This window comes from Rattus rattus, chromosome 3 (assembly GCF_011064425.1).
Source record: "Rattus rattus isolate New Zealand chromosome 3, Rrattus_CSIRO_v1, whole genome shotgun sequence".
Lineage (NCBI taxonomy): Eukaryota > Metazoa > Chordata > Mammalia > Rodentia > Muridae > Rattus > Rattus rattus.
Genome location: NC_046156.1, coordinates 7,124,278 through 7,147,165, shown reverse-complemented (window position 1 = coordinate 7,147,165; position 22,888 = coordinate 7,124,278). Strand labels below are relative to the sequence as shown.

The 22,888-nt window shown below is 45.9% G+C and overlaps 1 protein-coding gene across 2 annotated transcripts; it reads right to left on the bottom strand.

Annotated features, from left to right (window-relative positions):
- Positions 1 to 386: 386 nt before the first annotated feature.
- Positions 387 to 22,197, bottom strand: Lhx8 (LIM homeobox 8). 2 transcript variants are annotated; one of them, XM_032896594.1, is made up of 8 exons: positions 22,052 to 22,197; positions 21,693 to 21,854; positions 18,095 to 18,216; positions 15,830 to 16,050; positions 15,247 to 15,350; positions 10,120 to 10,215; positions 6,093 to 6,276; positions 387 to 1,113 (listed from the first exon to the last, which is right to left on the bottom strand). In XM_032896594.1, exons 1-8 carry the CDS (start codon positions 22,124 to 22,126, stop codon positions 1,067 to 1,069), a joined length of 1,011 nt encoding a protein of 336 aa, XP_032752485.1. In that variant the 5' UTR covers positions 22,127 to 22,197; the 3' UTR covers positions 387 to 1,066. The 2 variants fall into 2 exon arrangements, with proteins under 2 accessions (XP_032752485.1, XP_032752486.1); XM_032896595.1 differs by having other exon boundaries at positions 6,089 to 6,276; positions 22,052 to 22,138.
- Between the last annotated feature and the right edge of the window lie 691 nt (positions 22,198 to 22,888).

Here is a 22,888-nt window from a genome sequence, read left to right as displayed (position 1 = left end):
ACAAAAAAACAAACCCAGAGCCCTTGTTCTAGAATCTCTACTCAAACTCGAAGTCTTCTGGTTCCTTTAAAACTCTGAAGAAATATACGATTTGGCTGCATTCCACGTTTAGAGCAAGCGGGACGCTCTGACAGTCAGTCTGAAAAGCATTCTGCCTTTAAGTCCGAATTCATTTGACAAGTTAGTTTAAGAGTTATTAGCGGCCAGATGAGATGTTTTCGTGTGGGCTTGTTCTTGCTGTTAAGAATGGTCATCTACAAATAGGTTTCCCAATAAAATGTACCCATAGCCCAGGTCAAAAGAAAACAGCTTAGAAAAAAAAAAAGAAAACGGATGAAGAGCGATCTACTCGTGACGGTACACACAGAAGACAAGCGGGCTGCAGCTTTCACAAGGATGCGAAGTGTTTAATGAACTTAGGATGGTAGGCTTCGTAAACTAGAGTGTTATTTACAGCTAGAACTCCCCAAGTGCAGACACCGCCGTGGGTGTGTGCGGCATGCTACCACAGACGTGCGCTCAAGCTCGCCCGGAAAACACTGGCAAAATAAATTTCAGTTGCAAATTCACAGATACAAGCTTCAAGGTATAAAGTTGTATATGACAAAAAATACAGATAATATTTATAACAATAACTTACAGGTACAAACTAATGATAAACTACGGTTTCACAAAGGATTGTAAACGTTTTTGCACACTATCAGTCCTGCCTTTTAGGCAAAGTGCTCTTTTGATGACAAATAAGTTAATAGACACACACTGGAGCCAACTATTTCCAGACAATACAAAAAAAATTGTTTTGACTTGTTTTCTTCTTGTAAACATAAGTTTTACCAAAAAAAAAAAAAAAAACCAAAATGAAGAATTAATAAAAGTGTCTTGCAGGCCAACTCTAGGTACATACGTGGACGGCGAAAGGATGTTCGAAATGCCTTTGAGTGTTAAATAAAAAATTAACATTAATATCTTTTCAATGGTATTTTATACATAATAAATGACAGGTTTATATCCCCAATCATTTCTATCCCTGAAAGAAGGAATTAGGTATGACTTATTGGCAGTTGGGTCATTGTATGGGGTAGCAAGTGCTGGAGTCCAGGAGTTGTTGGTGAGCTACAAGACAGAAAAGAGACACAGCGGTCAGTTCCGTATGGTGACTGAGAGTGGCTTAAACACAAGAGCATGCCAAGGTCACTGCCTCAGGGTGTGGGCATCAGACTCTAGCATCGGTCACTCTCCCACCTCAATAGGGCTGCTGACCCATTCATACAGAGAGTGTACTGAGCATCCAGGGGATCCTTAAACCTCTCCATCTTTAGCAAGAGGAGGCACAAGCTTTGGGCATGGTGGTGTGCCCCATCCCTATCCCATTCATTGTCCCTCACCCTTCAGTTGAGAAAGATACATGAGCTCTATGTGAGGATGTCACCTCCTGTCTTTATGTGCAGGTATCATGGGATACACCCATGTTCCCCTTAGGAGTATTTCATTCTCCCCAAATTACAACTCATGGTCCTTCTCAACCTCAGTGTCCAAGGGTCCTGGGGTTAAAGGTGACAAACCCCAAGCTCTGCTGGCATCTAAACCCGTTTGCCTCAAATAGCACTTCAGTCTCTCAAACGACAAGCACGGTTCCAACAGCAGTGTGACCAACCATGTGGCACAATGGTATTACAAGGCTTTTAACAAAAACTTAAAACGAAATCCTGCTTTCGGCCCCGGCCGTGCTGCTTCAAATCAAAACTCCCTTTGAGAGCAACTTGGAGAGCCAGATAGGGGCTGGATTGTGAGCTGGGAAGATACCCAGGGAGTGGGAAGTTCTGAAGTCCAGTGCCAGAGAGGAGAGATGGGAAAGAGGTTTATTCCGGACAGAGATACTAACAAATGTAACTCGAGAGGAATGTCTCTCAGGCTGGGACTTTGGCAGGGCTGTGGAAAACAGAAATCAGACACACACGCGCGCGTACACACGCACACACACACACACACACACACACACACTCATTTGGGATTGCTTCACGAGGACTCTGTTTGAGGTGACTTCCTGTAGCCCAGGTTTGTGCCACAGGAAGCTACAGTCGTCTCTGGAGAAAGATCATCCATAGCCTCAGGTTATTCCTTCTCACCTAATCTCTGAAATGAAGTGCTTTTCTGTGTCTTGGTTTTTGTTTGTTTTGTTTTGGCAAGTAGTAAGATTTGGCTTGACTAAAAACAGAAGAGAAGCAACAGAGAAGAGGCAGAAAAGGCCCGGACATTGGAGCCATCAAACGTGTGAACCCCCACGTGAATGAGGGTAACCCGACTGTTCACACGAGGTCTGAGGCGTCAAGGAGATGGGTGTCAGCACGGCTGACAGTCCTCAAGCTGAGGAACACAGCAACTGAACAAGAAGCTGACGGATGAGCTGATGATCTTATAGATTCAGGGAACTTGTGAACTAGCAGATGAGCCAGACGAAAATATACTAAAAATGAAAGGTCAAAAAGCTAGAATGTAAAAAATTTTCATCGGCCTAAAATATTTTTTTTTTTGAGACAGAGTCTAACTATGTAACCTTAGCTGGCCCAGAATTCTCTACGTAGATCAGGCTACCCCTCAAACTTGGAGATCTACCTATCTATGTCCCTTCCCGAGTGGTGGGATTAAGGCCTATGCCACCACAACCAGCTAAATAATGGTTCTTTTAACGCAAGATGTCAAACAGCTTAGAAAAGCCTCTAAATGGAAGATGCTTTCAACAGGGCTGTGATCAAAGGGCTTTATGTGTAGATCACAATCAAGAGATAAAATCCGTTTTGAAAAGAGAAACCATCAGGCAAGTGGTTCAAATATATATGCAGGGATCTTCACAAGAGTTAAACAGATGTCCAAGGGGCTGGGGAAAGTTGTCTGTCATGGGGAAAAGATGCTAAACATCATGAGATGGTACTACCTGGTCACCAGACTGGCCAAGAGGAAGAAGGAACACATGCTCAGCGCTTGCGGGGACAGGAGCACCTTCAGGGCTCACATGCTGCTGGGTCAAAGGGAAAGCTGAGCTGGTGTGACCCCAGTGTGAAGCTGCTGGTCATAGGGAAAGCTGGTGTGACCCCAGTGTGAAGCTGCTGCATAGGGAAAACTGGTGTGACCCCAGTGTGAAGCTGCTGATGTGACCCCAGTGTTAAGCTGCTGGTCATAGGGAAAGCTGGTGTGACCCCAGTGTGAAGCTGCTGGTCATAGGGAAAGCTGGTGTGACCCCAGTGTGAAGCTGCTGGTGTGACCCCAGTGTGAAGCTGCTGGTGTGACCCCAGTGTGAAGCTGCTGGTCATAGAGAAAGCTGGTGTGACCACAGTGTGAAGCTGCTGGCAGAGCCTCATGAAGGGAAAGCTAGTGTGACCCCAGTGTGAAGCTGCTGGCAGAGTGTCAAGAAGCAGAGCAACTGCTCCAACTGTGCCCTCACACAAAACCCATGCATAGACCAGAGAGGTTTTAATAGGTGCCAAGGATGTACACAAGAGAATCCCCAGTAGTGTATTCCTAGAATACCAAATGGGAACACAGAAAAAGCTATCAACCATAGGATAGGCATGAAATGATCCCTCGAGTAGAGTTGTGTGTAGTAAATCAGCAAGACCGACGGCTCACACTCCAAGGAGGAAAGAGGGGGTAGAGGGAGAGAGAAAGGGGGGAGGAAGGGGGAGGGGAAGGGAGAGGAATAGGGAGATCATCAGTGTGTGGTTCACAACATGGCTCAGCTGGTAAAAGCACCGGCTGCCAAGCCAGACAGTCTGAGTTCAATCCCCAGAATCCCCAGGGGTAAAGGAGAGAACTGACACTCCTGCAAGCTGTTCTTGGAACCACCCCCCATACACACACACATGCAAACACACACACACACACACACACACACACACTCTTACACACTTGCACATACATATAAATAAATGTTAAAAAGTTTTAGAAAGAAAGAACTAAGACAACACGGCTTTTAAAGTGAAGGTGAACTTTGGCAGAAGAGAATGAAGACTGAGGGATGCATGGGGATCCAGGCTGCTGCCTCTCTCCTTCCTCTGAGCACCATTCACACAGGGTGCTCACTTTGGCAAGAGCAGCATACCTAGCATGTGTGTGTGTGTGTGTGTGTGTGTGTGTGTGTGTGCACGTGTGTGCTTTATACGTGTTAGACTTACTTCAATTAAAAAAAGAAAGCATAAATAAAAACAAGCAAGCAAACAACCCCAAGACAACACAAAGCAAAAACCTCCAGTCCAGAAAGATATCAATCTTTCTGAGCGTAGAAAAGTAAATTATTTCAACATTGATTCAGTTAAAAGCAAAGCAAAAGGGGGCTGGGGAGACGGCTCAGCAGTTAAGTGCACTGGCTGCTCTTCCAGAGGATCCAGGTTCAATCCCCAGCCCCCACATGGTGGTTCACAACCACCTGTTACTCCAGCTCCAGGAGAGATGCCCTCTTCTGGCTCCTGATGCTACTTTTATGCATGCGAGGCAGACGTACATGCAGGCAACGCCCATACACATGAAATAAAAATAAAGGAAGCCTTTTAAAAATGAAGAGAAAGAAATGAAAAATGTTGCCAGAATAAAAAAAAAACCCAATGGATGGATCTCGAGAATGCCCTCCTGAGGGAAGTAACCCAGTCCCAAAAGGACATGCACGGTATTTGTTCACTTATAAGTGGATATTAGCCATAAAATACAGGATATCCATGCTACAATCCACAGACCCAAGGAGGCTGGAGCATGGATGCTTGAGTCTAGGGGGAATGGAATGGTCATAAAAGGCATATGGACATGGACGGAGGGAACTGGGTGAGAAGGGGGAGGGGAGGGGAGTGAGAGGTCTGGGGCCAGATGTGCAGAGGGGCAGGGGTGATAGTCAGATGGCTATGATAATGGAAATCTGCAACTGACAGGAGAGGGGAGGTAGAGGGCACCTCCAGGAAGAGTCAGAGACCTGGGATAGGGGAGGCACCCAAGAATCAATGGGGGTGTCCTCAGCTGTGACTCACAGTATTGGGGATATGTAGCCTAAGGGAGCTGCCTCCTGTGGCCAGGCAGGACCCCCACCCCCACCCCACGGAGTGATAGGGACACCAACCCACCCACAAAACTTTCCACTCAAGTCTACAAGAAAAGCAGGAATGGGGGATGAAGCAGAGACTGAGGGAAATAACCCGCCTAACTTGAGACCCGTTCCCTGGACAAGCACCAATCCTTGACACTATTAATGATGGTCCGTTATGCTTGCAGACAGGAGCCTAGCATGGCTGTCCTCTGAGAGGCTGCACCCAGCAGCTGACTCAAACAGATGTAGACAACCACAGCCAGACAGTGGATGGCGCTTGGAGAGTCTTATAGAAGAATAAGAGGAAGGATTGATCGCAGGCCCCAAAGGGGATAGAAACTCCACAGGAAAACCAACAGAATCAACTAGCCTGGACCTTTGGGGGTCTCAGAGACTGAACCACCAACCAAAGAACATATACGGGCTGTACCTAGGCCTCCCCGCACATATGTAGCAGATGTGCAGCTTGGTCTTCATGTGGGGCCTGAACAATTGGAGCAGGGGCTGTCCCCAAAGCTGCTGCCTGTACGTGGGATACGTTCTTCTAGCTGGGCTGCCTTGTCTGCCTCAGTGGGAGAGGATGAAGGGGATACCCAGGAGCCCACACCCACTTAGAGGAGAAGGGGAGAGAGGGATGGGGAAGAACTGTGTGAGGGGGTAACCAGGAGGGGGCAGTGAAAGGGGGATGTAAAGTGAATAGGTAGAAAATAAAATTAAAACAAATAAAAACAAAAACCGCAAACAAACAACAACAAGCGACCTAGGCATGGTGGTACATAGTTCCAGTGCCAGTGCTGCAGAGGCAAAGATAGGCAGAAACCAAAACAAAACAAACCAAAACAAAACAAAACACCAAAGAACTGACTCATTGCTTACACACGGAGCTTTGCAGTAGGCTGTTAAACCAATAGTTGGATGTGTTTGCCGTCTGCTGTGCCTCCTTATAATGCTTTTCAGCCACTGACCAAGGCAGTCTTTGTGAATGAGGCCGATAATCAGGTTAGAGGTCACCAGCTGTGCTACCTACCGTCCATGTATGAATGCAGCGCCGTCAGCATCGTCCCGTCCTGGGGCACGTAGGCAGAATAAGCCATTTCTTCCAACATGGGTGGAGACAGCCTGGATGAGGGGACTGCTGTGACCGGGGCAGAGGAGGAGTGGTTGGGACTGACATGTTTCTTATGACGAGCCCTGCAGTTCTGAAACCACACCTGCCGGGGAGAAGAGAAGAGTGGGCGGGCAGTGAGATCGCACTGAGGCTTCTGACCAGCAGCCTGAGTCACACATCCTGAACAAGCTTCTAGAAGGCCCCAAGCCATGGGGTTGGTTCATCCATTCCCCCACCTCACAGAGACTAGGTGTGGTGGTGCTTGTCTGTAATTCAGGACCTGGGAGGAGGGGAGGGGGGAGGAGGGGGGAGAGGGAGGAGGATAGGAGAGGGAGGAGCAGGAGGAGGAGGGGGAGGGAGAGGAAGGGGAGGAGGAGGGGGCTGCTGCAGGTAGATCATAAATTCAAGGTCATTTCTGGCCCTCGCCCTGTGGAAAGCTAGAAGCCAGTCTGGGATATACACGATCTGGACTCAAAAATTTCTAAGAAGTCCACGGACTGGGATAAACATTTTAGCTCAAGTATTATTACAAGTCTCCCCCCCGCCAACTGCCGCCCAGCTAATATAGTCTCTGTTGATCTCAAGGTCTATTCTATGCTAACGAAGCATCTTTTAAAAACAGGAAAGCCCTGCGAATTCCAGAAACACATCTCCAGTTTTACTATTGGCATTCAGAAGAAGCAGAAAACAGGAAAGGTCTTTTAATCAGAACCTAAAAAGAAAGTCCTGTTGTTGTATTCTTAGACACCTGCTGGACGCCATTTCAAATCCTTGTTCACATGATTAAAGTCCCTACTGGGAACTCACAGCTTTCTACAAAATTCTTGATTGAGCCATCCCAGTCACATTTTAACCTGCTGAGTTCAAGCTCTCTTAGTAAATACACAGACTATTCCCTTAGAAGCATGCTAAGGTCAACTCTATAATAAGAACAGACTGGTCGCATTTAAGTCGCATGAACTACAAACACACCCAACTGGTAAGGCCTCACAGAAAGCAAAGTACCAACTGCTCTGTTATCCACTCTAGGGCAGAAATGAAGCCCTTCCAGACCAGTGAGGCCAGATCTGGGTACATGAGGCCTGACTGCAAGACCATATCTAAAAACTAATCTGCAGCTGAGTGAACTGTCATGAAAGGCGACCTCAGCCTACAGTTATTCTATCAAACAATGCTACCACAGGCCAGGGTGTAGCTCAAATGCAGAATGCTTGCCTGGCCTGTGCAAGACCCTGGGTATAATCCAAAACATTCACCCACACGCATGAACACACACGCATACACACACACACACATACACACACATGCATGAACACACACACATGCACACACACACGCACAAATGCATGTACACCACTTATTTGATCACCATCATTCCAAACGAGTGGTATTACAGGAGAAATGAGAAAGGAAAAGGAAATTAGAATAAGCACTTTGGCGTCTGGGTGGAACAAGCCAGGGAAAGACCTTGGGTACCATCTGGGTCCAGGTCTGGTAAGCAGGAACTCCGTGGCATGAGAGAAGAGAAAGAGGCTGCAAGGAATTTGTGAGGGGGGAAATGGTTGGCCTGATTTCAGAGACATACGCTTGTCCAGTGGGACTCCAAAAACGGAGTGCTGGCTAGCCAAGAACTCAAACCAGGGTGTTATCACTCTCAGAGGGTGTGCGAGTGACTAGGGAAAGCACAGGGGATGTTTCTAGGTGGAGACCTAGGTGTGTACCAAGGTCTCACGCTGCCTGTGATGGCAGACTCATCAGCTCTCTCACCAAAGACACCTAAAACTCCACGTGCACATTAACATTCCGATCCTAAAATACGAGCTTTAAATGCTCATCCTGGAGCTCAGGCTGACTCACGCGTGGTGACCTAAATAAATGCCCAGAGACAGCCTAGCAGATGCCTCTCTCTGGTCCTTAGTCTTTCAACGAGCAGGTATCTCTCTCAGGCCCTTATTCCTTCAGTAGGAACCACCACTCTAGAAGACCATCCCATCTCCTTTGCCAGACTCACAACAGTCATGAGTCTGAACGTCTTGCCTCCATTCCACCATGAATATACAAAGCCTGGAATTAGAAGGGATTCCCCCCCAGGCCGTGGAGTCTGAGATACCCACGGGAAACTTCACTGCCTGTGGCAGCATCAGCAGCGTGTGTGCAGCTTGACAAGAAACTCCACAGTGTGTCGGGCCAGCCCTTTCTACTCATTCTTTCACCAGGCGCGGAAGTCTGAGGATGCCGAGCCCTCACAGATTTCCCTCCTTGTCCTGACCGCCTCACTGTCATGTAGCCCTTCATGCCACACCCCTTCTAGATCTTTTAAGCACTCCATTTGGACTGACCCCTCGTTAGCTCTTTTGGTGTGAGGTGCACAGAGGACGAGAGGATGCTTCGCACGGAAACCTCTGCACATTGCAGTCACCGGAGCTTCTGGAAACCCTGTCTTTGGAGAACCTGTTAGCGTTGGTGGGAGGGAGGAAGGGGCACAAGTGCAGGGTTACTTGTTCATCTGAAACTCTTCCTGCTCCCTGGAGAGTAAGCACCTGAGGAGCAAGTGCCAAGCCTCACAAACAACACACCATGTCCTAAAAGGAAAGTGTGACCCCCCCAGTCCTAGCCAGATTTTTTTTCCTGCTGGTTATATAAATAGTGCCTTGGGTTTTTAAAAGAAACTCAGCAATTCTTTCAAATTATGTTGCACGTCTCCGGTCTCTCTATGCTGTCTTGGCTCAGGTGGTCCCCTCCTCTTTGATGCCATCCTTCTTCAGGCCCTCTGTGGTGCTGCCATGCTCCCTGCAGACACACCTCTGACCCCATACTCCCTTTTCAGACCCCTCTCCATAATTTGTACACACTACATGTTAAAGATCCACCCAATGTCAAGGAATTAGGCTTTTGGTGTGCCCCCTGTTTGTCCTTCAAGGGGTGTTCTCACAGCTATTGCCCCCACATTAGGGAGCCATCATCCCCACACTGCAGGCTAGCACAGGTAAAGGTGCCTCTGCTTCTCTGTTGCAGTCTCTAGGCTGTTTGCTTGTCTTGCTAGCAGTCAGTAGCTGCTATCATGATGCAATCAGTAAAGCCCATGTCAGGCTGTTGTTTAACAGTTTCCTCTGAGATGGAAACATATTATCTGCAGGGAAGCTCCTTAAGCGAGAAGGTAAACAATTCAAAATTGCTTCAGGAAGTCCCTGAAACTGACCAGATTCACGAGGCCCCACCTACTCCCTACCAGAGTAAACAATAAAAGCTGAGGTCACTCTCAGAAAAGCAAAGCTGCAAAGATGATTCTGAGGCCCAGAGCAGCCTGCCTGGAAGAAGCAGAAACCTGCCCACCCAGCTCCCTGCAAGGGTTTGGAACAACGAGGTACCTGGATAGGGCACTCTCCAGCCTGCTGAGCTGCCTGCAGGCTGTGCAATTTCCTCTGGGTTCCAAGCATTGTGAGCTGCCACCTGTGCTGGGCTTTGATAATGCAGCTGACTTTGAGCCATTTCTGTTCATGTAAGAAACCCCCCCAAAACTCACTGATTTCACTAAATAGGACTTGGTGGCGTCCATATGTTGTAGGCTCCTTATCTGGAGTGAGTAGACAAATGTGCTGCATCTCCCCAGGAAAAGTTTTTCCACATAAGCTTAAAACAAAAAATGACTCAGGGATTGGAGAGAAGGCTCAGTGGTTAAGAGCACTGACTGCTCTTCCAGAGGTCCTGAGTTCAATTCCCAGCAACCTACACAGTGGCTCACAACCATCTGTCATGGGATCTGATGCCCTCTTCTGGTGTGTCTGAAGACAGCGACAGTGTACTCAGGTGCATAAAACATAAATAAATAAATTTTTTAAAAACCGACTCAGGGTGAAGGTAGGAGCTGGCATCCTGAGGTTTTGTCACAAGAGAATGGCACGCACACCCAAAGCATCGGATGCAGAATTACCCATGGGGCTCTCACCTGTATGACTCGCCGGCTTAAGCCTGTCCTTTCTGCCAGTTTCTGGAGGGTCTGTGCGTCTGGGTTGTTGTCCTGAGCAAACTGTGCTTGCATAACCTGTGATTATTTTTTAAAAGACAGATGTTGGGAGAAAATAGTTAAAAGCTTGAACTTTTGCATTTTGATGGTAGAACAGATAAAGGCACACAAAGAAAATGACGCGATGTGTACTTTGGTACTTGAAAATGAATGGGGGGCTGGAGAGATGGCTCAGCGGTTAAGAACAATGGCTACTCTTCCAGAGGTCCTGAGTTCAATTCCCAGCAACCACACGATGGCTCACAACCATCTGTAAGTAATGGAATCAATCCAATGCCCTCTTCTGGTGTGCCTGAAGACAGCTACAGTGTACTCACATACATAAAATAAATAAATATGACTTAAAACAAAAAAACAAAAAGGAAAAGGAAATGAACGCAGCCAACACAGGTGGAAGAAAGGCATACTTTGTAAATTTACCCGAACTCTTCTTCCGAGAGATCTTTAAAAAACTAACCTACCAGAAGGTAAAACTGCCCCTCAGCCATGCCATTAGAGATACTACCCTTTCTCCATCCAGTCTCAGAACCCACAGACTCTGACTTTCCCTCCCTTGGCTTCCCATTTGTGAAATATCCCTGCACTGTAACTGAGCAAAATGCTCAAGCCCCACCCCAGCTATCTCTAGCCTCTGTGGGTCTGAACAACCTCAAGGGCTCTCATGTTAGTTTTTGTTGATTTACAAACAGTATTTGCTGCAGAGACGGATTACAGCGTACTGCAGTGATGTCACTGGTGTTTGTGGGGGTGGGGTGGGGCGTTTGCTCCATATGGCGCAACCTCTTGAGATCTAGAAAGGAGACCCCTCCCTTAGTCCAGGCGACAAGCAGAGTCCAGCGACTCAGAGATGACATTTTGGGTTGGTACCACTATGACAAGTGCTATGGCATGTCTACACTCATACATGGTGGGGGTAGGGGTCTTAAGCTCCTAGAAGAAAATATCGAAATGCCAATAATCATTTCTAATTAAAGGTAATACAAGTCATGGTCAAGGCTTTTGGGTTCTTGGAAGAGGGACTCCTGAGACTCATCCAGCAGTTTTGAATTTTATGACCTAAAGTCAGTCAGCTGAGGAGAGTATGAGATAAAGGTAATTGACAAAAAGTAAGGGCATTCAGGCATTCCGTAGGCTGTGCTTGTCTGTGAGCACCTGCATCCCTCACTGTGTTGGCCGCCCCACCCGTGCCCTAAGCAGTGTGAATTGGCCCTCCCTCTCCCCCAGGGAAGTGTGAACTTTGTCTTGGCCTGCTCCTGCCCATGCTGTCTTTCTGCTTCTTCTCTTGTCAGAAGAAGGCCCAACAGCTTACTTTGCAAAGTCCCTCATTCTGGAGCAGTAGAAGCTCCCAGGGGACTAGGGGAAAGCACCCTTTTGCATTACCCTCCTTGTGGGGAGGGAGACTGCATTCTCTGCTTGCCTGTAATGTGATGTGCACTTCAGAGTTGGTGACAAGGAACCCTGACAATATGAGAAAAGTCTCCAGAGCATGGAGAGAAAGACCAGAAACATTTTGAGGCTGTGAATGGCCCTTTCAGTTAAGATGCCCCTGGTTAGGTCTCTTCTAGAATCAAGTGCTCCTAGCTTCCCATCTAATGCTGCATCAATAGGTCCAGGGTAAAAGGAACATAACTTGCTCTTGTTTTAAACGTGGCAAAATGGACTCCACAAAGCCTTCTTTTTTCCCTTCTTTAATACAAGGGACTGCTTTTCTATTGAGTTGTGTTTGTGTGGGGGTGGGAGTGGGGTGTGGGAGCGACTTGGGCGTAACATTCCAAACTCAAAGACAAATGGCAAGTGAATGGGTCATGTCTTTACTTCCTCAAAAGAGGAATATTTGGGGATTCATTCCTAAGGTTCCTGATGAGCTTGTTTAAAAAGAAGAAAAGAAAAGAAAAAAAACCCTCTATATGTAAAGTTTAATCATAGAACCAACATACATTTAGTAAAGATAGTTTATTAGGGAAGGAAATGGAACTTAAGTCTACCCTGGTCATTAGGAAGTATAATATTCTGGGCTGGAGAGATGGGTCAGTGGTTAAGAGCACTGCCTGCTCTTCCAGAGGTCCTGAGTTCAATTCCCAGCAACCATATGGTGGCTCACAACCATCTGTAAGTAATGGAATCCGATGCCCTCTTGTGGTGTGCCTGAAGACAGCTACATTGTGCTCACATACATAAAAAAAATAAATCTTAAAAATAAAATATTCTAGGGAAAATAGGGCACTTTCTATTCTTTTAGTTAGTGCAAGTATGTAATCAAAGAAAGAAAGGAAGGAAAAAAGGAAGGAGAGGGAAGGAGAGAGGGACAGAAAGAGAGAAAGAGAGAAAGAGAGAAAGAAAAAAAAACAGAAAAGATGACAAAACCTTTAAATTCTATTTAGCTCCCCTACTTGGCAGATGTTTAAAGCACTGCAAATCATTCCTAGTCCTATTTGGAGCTCTTTGGGGATGATCAAGGCAAAGTTCTATGGCATCATAAAAACAAAACAAAAACAAAAATCAAAAACAAAAACAACAAAAACCCAGAAAACAAAAAACAAAAACCCAAAACAAACAAAACCCAAATCAACCAAGATTCTAAAAAGCCAGAAGTGTGTGTAGCAGCATCTGAACAATGTATCAGAAGTAGCTTCAAGGAGGAGCCAACCTTAGCATGTTTGATGCCCACATGGCTGGCTGCTGGGAGTGAACCATGGCAGGAGCAGGACTTTAAGTGTCCTCCTAATGCTTGACATACATCTGTATCCCAGTTTGACATACATCTGTATCCATGCCCCTCTGATCGGGAAACTTTTCCTCCTATGAGACTCTGAAGCGGAATTCTGGGAATTTCTTTAGTCATCCCATGTTAACACTCCTCTGTCCAAAGCAAGAACCACATGGACAGTTTTAGCTCGGTTTTCATGGGTGATTTTTCTTTATTATTATTTTGTTGAAGTCAATATTTGAATACATTCAGTTTTCTCAAAATTAAGACAATTCGACAAGGTGACTATCATACTTGTTTATCAGATGATCTGGCAAAACTACATGATTTGGGTTTTGTTTGTTTTGGGTTTCTGTTTTTTTGTTTTCTGGGTTTTTTTGTTTTCGTTTTGTTTTGTTTTTATCTGTGGCTATTCCGTCTTTCTTGTTCCTTAAAACAGCTGAGCCTTGTACCTCACTTGTTTTGACAGTCTCAGGTGTAGGATCGATGCAACTGAATGCCGACTAGATGGTGTTTTAACTTTCAGAACTCACTCTTACCAATTTTTAGTTTATGATTGGAATCATGTTCTTACGTAGCAATGCATGGTTTAAGTTTTTGTGAACATTGTAGGTTGTTATTATAAGCCTGTCTGCAAAATTCAGGATTTCTCTTCTCTGTGTTGCTGGGTTCCGATGAAGCACATGGTCTCCTGGGAGGCAAAACCACATGAAAAGCTCAGAGGTTGGGCAAGTCTGTCTGAGCCTTTTCTCTGCTATTCCTTGAGTGGCTGATTACCTCATGGGTCATTCCTGTGCCCTTGGAGAGGCTGACTACACTGAGGACTTGTTGGAATGGGTGAAGAGTTGAAGATGATATAGACAGGGCTTGGTCTGTATAAACTTCCACAAATGATCACCATACTTTTTTCTGTAATTATCTTCCCACAGGAGACTGAATAGCTAGATACCTGCCATGACTTCAAACTTCCACAGTTATAATTTTAATAAGGGATTTTCACATCCAAATTATGAAGCCTATAGTTGTCAAAGTCACGGCCAAGTCTCTGAGGAAGTTTCAGTCCGATGGTTGTCTACTAGTGATTATGTCTAACCCAGCCCACTGCTCAGACTGACTGTTGCTGCAAAGCTTGGATAAGAACTCACTTCAAACCCAGGATGTGTGTGATTTTCTCCAACACTCCAGGGAGCATCAGACCAGCAATGCTCAAGTGAAACCAAATCTCTCATTTCTCTTATTTTCCCCGTATTACTCATTAGTCAAAGACTTAATATCTAATCAATAAAAGCAATTGTGTTCTTGGAAGGCCTTTCCTTAATGGATCTAGATTTTAATACTCCGAATCTGGTCCACTGCCAAATTCTCTCAGAACATCGGTCACATCCAGGTTACCCGTCTAATCGTTCTTTAAAATACCACTCCTGAAACATTTTTACTAGAGAGGTCTGAAATGCTGGCCAGTCTCTGACTACTTAAGTGGTTTTTCCTTTATTTGTTAACAAGACACAATTGCTTTCAGTCCTGAGCCCAAGTCGATGCTAAATATAACACCACACTAAGCAGCCCCTGGAGGAGGTGCAGTAAATTATTTATCTTAACACAAAACAAATACCTCAGCCACACTGGTCTTCTAGAAAATATGATCCCCCCCCCAAAAAAAATGCCAGAAAGACACAGCATATGTCGACTTAAATCCAAAGCAGGGGGTATTTTTCTAGACAGTTTTCACAGATGAGCCAGTGCGCACACCCAGGACAGCTATGCTAAGAAGTCCCTTTACTTTCAAGGGCAGAGCCAACCTCAGCACGGAGAATGGAATTGCTGCCTCGATCCCTTTATGATTGGTGTCAACCGTGGATTCCCGTCTGTGTGGGCAGGTTCTGTTCTTCCCTAGACAAAATTTGTGCGATTCTATACATTAAACAATACATTATTTACTTAAATGACAGCACACTGGAGCCCCACAGCCCTGAGTGCTGCCTTTTTCAGCTAAGCCTCCACACAGTCATCTTCTACTGTCGTTTTATGAAACTAAAAACGTCGTCTGCCTTAGACTGATGCTCACGGAAGCCATAACAGACCAACACTGTAACCCGGTTTGACGTTAATATCAAGACCCAAAGGACACCAAACTACTGACTAGCTTCTGCACACCATGACCCTTCAAGGCAGTGAGTATACATCAACACTCATGGAGTTTGGTCTCTTAAAAATGTATAGGACAACTATTTAGGAAACAATATTCTCAGGCAGCATGGAGGTTACTTTTTAATTTTTCTTTAGGTTTGTTTTCTTTTGTGGGGAAAGGGTGTCGAAAATCACAAATGCATTGCCATGTCTACCTGGAGCTGATCGGCTGTGAAGCTGGTCCGAGCTCTTTTGGCTGGCTTTGGATGATTGACGTCTTGTTCTGTGAGAAGGGCTCCTTCCACACTAATCCCATTACCTGCATTTTGAAAACAAACCATCTAGTTGGTAACTCAGATGGGTCTATACTTCTGTACAAGCCAGCCTCCTTGCACACCTTGGCTTTTTGCAACTCATATGCCTCTTCTAAATTGGTAACTTTTTTTTCTAAAGCTTCTTGCAAATAGACTGAGAAAGACAATATTCATAGCCTTCTACACTCTGAATGAAATGCAGTAAGTTAAGAGTATATATCTAAGGCCCATCTTATGAAGGCAAACGCACAGAAAATAAAGGCTAAACCCAAACTCCAAGCTGCTGCCTCAGACTCTAGTGTGGAACTAGCACTGAGGCTACGCTTTGGCTGCAAATCAACAGCTGGAGTCCTTTACTGGCAACAATGTTAACTTTACAGCCATTGTTCCTTGTATAAAATAAAGCACTAGAATGGCGGTGAGGTGAAGTCAGTTTCGCCTCCTCTCACCATCCTGAAAGACTGAACTTGTGTTCCTCACTCACCGTTCTCCACTTCTCTCTTCAGATTGTCCAGCATGCAGTCAAAGTGCACTCTACAGAGGACCTTCTCCTCCACCAAGGCGAACTCCTCTCCCGTGGACAGTTGCCTCTTGCAAGAAAAGCAGGCAAAGCAAGCCAAGTGATACACGTTGCCCTTGGCCCTGCGGACCCAGTCAGTAGAATGGATGTGCCTCCCACAGCGGGAGCAGCGTGTCCCATACCGTCTGTACACAGGAAGGAGGCATGGTGAGGTATTTATCGGGCAGACCTCACACTAACACATCATCATGCTCTATTGGAATTTTGTAAGTAGTTACATATTTTGAAAGTGAAACAGGAATTAATTCTTCTTAATGTGAATACGGGAGGCAGCTGAGACATGCCTCGAATCTTTCTTTAAAAAGTTTTCTTCCCAGCTTTTCTTTTAAAATGCATGAAATAGTAGTTTCAATAGCCCTTTTGTTGTGTCAACTATTAAGGCATTTATAGGTTTCCTAGAGATTCCAGATGCACATTCATGCATACATATTCCAGGTTAAAAATCTCAAAGGGTAAAAATATGCTAACCCAACATAGAAACATTGGCCCGACTAAAATCCAGTTGAGGGGATGGGTCTAGCTCATGGTCAGGTGTGTACTTAATGGGGACTGGATTTAGTCCCCAGTGCCAGAAACAAAACAAACACAAAACCAAGCTGAGATGACTAGGGCTAGCAAGTAGTGTTAGCATATTTAAATATAGAATCTGTATTCCTCACCCTGAGGAAAAATTCAGAGGTTTTCCAGCCATGACAAATGGCTACTTTGCCTGCCACAGGAGGGTGGAAATGGTGCCTAAAACTTCCAGAAACATTTGTAGGCATTCTTAGCAAGATACCAGAGCAGAAGGGAATTTTTTCCACCCAGTCTTAGTGACCGGATGCCCTGTTCTCTTACCTTAGTCACTAGTGGACAAGGTTATTACGTCTGCCTGTGTCTCCCAGGGAACCATTTTAAAAAGTATTGCCAATTTAAGTGGAGCATTGAATTCTAAAATTGAATGTTAGAATAAGTTCCCCCCAAAGAAAAAAGAAAAATCGGAAAGAAAAGGATTTTTAATGACTCTAAAAAAAAAAAATAAAAAAATTCAAAAGGTGTTTATTTAAGATAAAAAAGTAAAATCAACACACTGTAAGTTGAAGAGGAAGCAATTGCTACTAATGCTAAAGAAATGGGGCAACTCTGGTGAGAACTGTACATTTTAGGTAATTTAAAGAAAAAAAAACGCTTGATTTTATAAGACAGACTGAATATTACAGAGACGCAATCTAACCTGAACACAATCGTATTCAGCGTAAATTGCTGAACGCTGGTAGAACTTTTTGAAACCCCATCGGCACTGCAGTTAGTGGACTATCTAGCAAAATTCTGACAGACAGAGTTCCACAGTGAACTTTTTCTCCCTTACGAACACAGATGAAGAGATAGGACCACATATAAAGCAATGCTTTTACGATCACTTTTAGACAACTCCCCACAAAGAACTACATCCTGGGAGACACCTGATACTTGAAAAGCCACGGGGAGATCACCGAGAGATTTGCCACATTTAGTATCTTGTACAAATACAGTCTCCTGAGCCAAAGGCAAAGAACAAGCCACAAAATCGAGGCCTGACCTCTGGCAGAGTGATTCGGTTTGTTGTATTTATGACAGTTGAATAGCTTGTTCTTTGAATAATGGCGTAGCTTGATTATAGCATCCACATGCCTGGCACCTTAGAGGTTTGTTACCAGGGATGGTTTCTCACACGATGGTTTTATTCTGCTTCACCACTGACTTTAAGCAAGAGGCACCGCTGCCCCTGAGTGTCTCATCCCTTGTTGCATATCCCAAGATTCTCTGTTTTGAATACCCCAAACTTCCATCCTCTAGTTTGGGAAAACAATCCAATATGAAGTTTTTATTTAGCCAATTCCTAAAGGACACTAACTAACACTCATTTAGTTTTTAATACAAATTACACCCCTGGCCCTCCAAATTAAAGAGTTTGATCATGGTGCTGGAAACCTCTAATCTCAGCACCTGAGCTGACCAACACGGGAGGATCACGAGTTGAGGACCAACCTCAGCTACATAGCAAGATCTGACCTAGAAAGAGATACTTTGAAATATACCATAATAACTGCCCCCGAGTAATCAAACTGTGTGCAAAAGGCCCCGTTACACAAAAGTCCCTTTAAATCACTTCTTGGGGTGTTTATTAAAAACGAGAACTTGGTGGTGTACCTGAAGTAATCGAGTTTACAGAAAATGTCTTTATCCTTAATGTAACAGCTTGTGTGCCTTCCCAGGGACGTTCTGCAGACACTGCAGGAGAGACAGCGGACATGCCAGCATAAGTCATTCACCTGCAAGGGGAAAACGAGGATGAGCGGCCAGTCCACACCACCTTCTGAGCCCCAGCCACTGATTCTGTGTGGGAGGCAAGAGAAGGGGTCAGCCCTGCCACACCACAGTGCACTCTGAATGCTTCCACCCTAGCAACACCCTTGACATGAGCATGAGTCTGGCTGTAGACTCTTCTGGGCTCCAGAAAGAAACCAGACGCCTCTAGGCCACTCACGCTTGTTTTTGTTTTTTCTAGTCTTTTGAAGGATTTGGGTTTTCTCTCATATTCTTTTTCTTTCTCCTTTCCTCTCTGAGAAAAACCTTGGGAGAGAAACGTTTATTTTAGGGGCATCTACACGGGTTCTGTTTTCGTCCTTACTCTAATCCTTTCCGTAACCTGCCAGAGTTATGGAAGTCTAGACAAACCTTTTGGCCTACAGTTTGGGCAAACAGCTATGAACTGTGTACCATCAGTAAGAACAACAGAGACAGAGGATAGATTTGCAGAACACTCACCCTAATAGAGAAGGCAGGCAATACACTTCCTGTACACATTAGAAATTCCTAAGGTAGAACCTTAAGGATGCTGCACTTCCCCACCTCCCCTAACATTCACAGCTACAAAGAACAAAGTGCCCAGGACAAGGGTGTTGGTAGCCTTAGGAATGGTGGAGCCTCTGGAGAAAGGAAGATTCCAGATTATAGGTGGTTTTAAATGCACCCAGAAAATATGTTTATTTGTACTTCAAGTAATGAGACAGGATGGTGTTTAACAAAGCAGGGCCCTCTAGATTTTAACATAGGAACAAATTACCAGCGAGGTTACCTGAAGCTTGTGCTGTCCCCCTAATGAACATGGGTGTCCAGCTGTGCTGGCCTGCTGCTGTGCAGCTCCTGAACTGTGTTGATCAGCAGACTGGGGCTAACTAGGTTTGCGCTTTCGCACTACCAGTCAGGGTGTTTTACTGATAGGGGGAAGACACAAAAGATACTCTGAAGGAAACAATGGGTTTTCTAACGAGTTATGAGCGTCTTCCCAAAGCAAAGTTTAATTTCTGATGGAAATTTAAGTTTGGGTCTTTCTTCCAAAGAACTATTTATCCACTCTATAAACATAGTTAATTGGATTAAGATAAAAATAAAAAGATATTAATCAGGTGGAATACTTCCTGGAGCAGAGAGGTCTTTTCCTTATGTTTTCCCCTAAGTTGTATCCAGTTAGTATAGAAGGTCCCCAGTTTCTACCACCTGAGAGGCCTTATTGCAACCATAGCGGGCTTGTGTTTTGTTTTCTAAAGCAAGGCTTTAAAACAGAGGCTGGGGCCTCTCTCCAACTCTACAAAAGCCAGACCTCATGCCTGGCTTGACACCTTTCCTCAAAGTTTCTTTTGAGAAAGAGAAGAGAGCTTCTTAACATTCCCAGTCCTTGCCAGGGAGTAAGGGAGGTGGAGGAGACTTGGAAAGGTTCTGGAAACCTCCCCTGAACTAGCATTAATCCAATATGGCTCTCCACACCAGGCTAGGTTAGGACAGGACTATAGAGTGGCAACACCACAGCTGACTTTTTTGTCTGAGGCTGTGTGAGCTGCCCCACCGGCTGGTGTTTTTTGTTTTTTTTTGTTTTTGTTTTGTTTTTTTTTTTCTTTTTTTTAGATTCAAAAGCTGCATCTATAGTGGATCAAATATTTGTTACCAGTGAGAAGTTTAGATTCCAACTTAGAGTAAGGAGTTAGCACTTCAACTTGGGGTAGGGATGCTGAGAATTCAAAAATGATCCTATGATGTTTTTTTTTTTGGTTCTTTTTTTTTTTCCGGAGCTGGGGACCGAACCCAGGGCCTTGCGCTTCCTAGGCAAGCGCTCTACCACTGAGCTAAATCCCCAACCCCAGATCCTATGATATTAAATTTTAGTTAACTTATAAATCCTAGTAGAATACGATTGTATGTAGAAAACTTTCCTAGGTAGACTCCTGTCCAATTACAAAAGAAAACTTTGCAGAACCACTTAGACACAATTTTTTTTTTTACTAATATAAAGACAAGCACGAGCAATTATAAAATTATACAAGGTCAATGCCAGTGTCTGTGGCTGAATTCAGACAGCACATTTTGCTGTGTAACTGTTTTCTACATCTTTGCTGTGAAATGTTAAAGTTTTCTTAAGTCGGGTTCAGAGACACTGCTCCAGATTCTGGCAGTCACTGAGAACCTCGTTCAAAACAAGAAGCTACTTTGACTGGATGGTTTTGAGCTTCATTTTCTCTGTAAGCCAAACGGGATTTTAGGAATGCAGATTTAAAGAGAAAGCCAGGTTAATTTAAAAGCTTCAAGAGTCAGATAAAAACATTAGAAAATGTTTTCACTCTTGCCTGCTTCAGTGCTTTATCTGGGCTCCAGGAAGTAATATTCCCGTTCCACCCAGAAAGCAACTTTTGAATGTTGACATTAAGTTAAAGAAACCCACTAATTCACGTTTTGATCTTTTATTCTCTGTAATTAATCCTTCTGAAAACTGAAGCTTGGGGAGGGGGTTACAGAAAGTGAACTGGTTTGCAACTAATTTGGTATATTGGAAAGCATTGTTTTACATAGTGGTTTCTTAAAAGCTATTGAAGTTGGAAATCCAATGTGTTCAGATTAAGACACAGGGGACCAAGATCCTGCCTGACATGACACGGGTAACTGCAGCTGGCCAGAATCTGAACTCCAAAATCCCTCACCCCTGTGTGAAGTATTTTAAGAGAAAGTTAAACCAAATTAAGACACTCAACTCTGAAATCACTCCGTGAAACACTTGAGCTGAGGGTTTTATATGCGCACCTAACTTTACAGCTAGATTGTTTCCCACCCAAGCCCTAGCAGGACATAACACCACTGTGCTTAGCAAGATCTGGGAGGTACCGAAATGGCTTCTAAAGCTGTATATAAACTTTTGCTTTGGGAAGGTTCCAGGTACCGGTAAATAAACCTATGACCGCGATGACGCTAACAGTCCCAAACTAAAGATCTTTAAAGGCACTTTACAGTGTTTTTTAGTTACAGAAGGAGCCGCTGCGAGGAGGAATGACACACATATGGACATGGGATTAGTCCACTTTGATAGCAGCACGGGTGTATTGGAGAGGAGGGACCAGTTTGCAGAGTAAGGGATTTTTAAGTTAAGTAAAAGTCTAGGCTTGGGAAACAAACACGAGCTAGGCATCTGCTTATGCTTCAGAACGGACGGCGCTTCCTCAAGCTCTCCCTTTGCTGCTGGTGACCAAGTCCTCCGCACACTCCAGGAGAGCCCTCATTTACATGGCAGACCCTGTCCCTAGACTGTTTCACAACAAGGAAAACCCTATATTCCTTCTCACACGTCTCGCTGCCATGGGCCTTAGAGTGGTGGACTAATATGCTAAGAGGGTCTACGGAGCCACGGTTGATACGAACTGGGACAGTTTCCCTCCCACCCCTCACGCTGACTCCGTCGGGGCTCGCCTGGCCCCCATCCTACCTTGAGGAGGTATTTGTCCACAATCTCCAGGCCGCAGCTGCTGCACACACACTTGCCTGGTGGGCACACGGAGCCCGAGGCCATGGACTGGGGCGAGGACGACGGGGAAAGCGGGGCCGAGGAGGAGCAGGAGTCCTCGTCCCCGGCTCCCTCGGGATTCACCTGCGGGAATAGCCGAGCACTGGCCTTGCACGTCCCACCTCCCCACGGGGCACCCCGAAGACTGTCCTCCGTCCCCAGCCTTCCCCATCAGCTCTGCGGGATTCCCAGACCTGTAGGACCCCTGGAACCCCGCAGCCCCGCACCCCGCCCGGCCCAGGGAGCTGAGGGGTCCCCCCTCGGACCGCCGCCCCACTCACCAGTCCTTCTTCCCCAGCGCCTTTGCGGGTCCTCCCGGCCGCCAGGGCTGCAGGCCGCCCGCACTCCTCCGACATGAGCCCGGGGCACTGCGCCGCGAGAGCGGGAAGGCAGGAAGACGCGGGTCAGGAGCCCGGGGCGAGCACGCGGCGCCCCGCAGTCCCGGCCCTAGGGGCGCTCTTGAAGGGCGCGCACGAGGGCGGCGCGTGCAACCGCGGGCACCTGAGGCCGGGCGCAGCTGGCGGGCCAGCGCGCAGCCTCCCTGGGCCGCCGCCGCCAGCGGGCGACTCGAGGACTGCGCGGCCGCCGCGCGGGGCTCGAGCCCCGCGCTCACCCCGGCGCGCCGGCCCCCGCCCCCCACCGGGGGTACCCAGCTAATAACCGGCCTCAGTGCACAAAGCGATTGCTTTCTAGACGTCAATCACCCGGGAGCAGGGAACACCCGGCTAAAGGGGGCACGGGGCGGGGGGAGAGGTGGAGTGAGAGAGAAGAAAAGATGACTGAGGAGGGGGTGGGGAGAGAAACTTGATTTCTTTAATAACCTCAATTAAAAGAGCAAGACACACACATATATTTTTAAAGGGGGGGGGCTTTTGAATAGGATAGCCCGAAAGGTGAAGAGGTTTAATCGGATACTTGAAAGCTAATTACAGTGGGATTTAAGAAGCCTGGTGTTTGTTCTGACAATTTGAATGAAAATGCTTCAGATTAAGCGGAGCCAGCAGCTCTTTGGTAAACTTGAAGCAATTAGAACCGTAAGCGATTTACACTGGTTTCTTTAAGGTGTGAATTGCCACTTAGTGCTCAGTAAGTCAACATTTTAGCTACTAAAGGATTAT

Coding starts and splice junctions, on each gene's coding strand:
- Lhx8 (XM_032896595.1), bottom strand. CDS start 22,126: ATGTCGGAGGAGTGCGGGCGGCCTGCAGCCCTGGCGGCCGGGAGGACC. Junction 18,217..21,692: donor TGGACAAATACCTCCTCAAG/GTAGGATGGGGG, acceptor TTCCCCTTGCAG/GTGAATGACTTATGCTGGCA. Junction 16,051..18,094: donor TGTAAACTCGATTACTTCAG/GTACACCACCAA, acceptor TCCTGTGTACAG/ACGGTATGGGACACGCTGCT.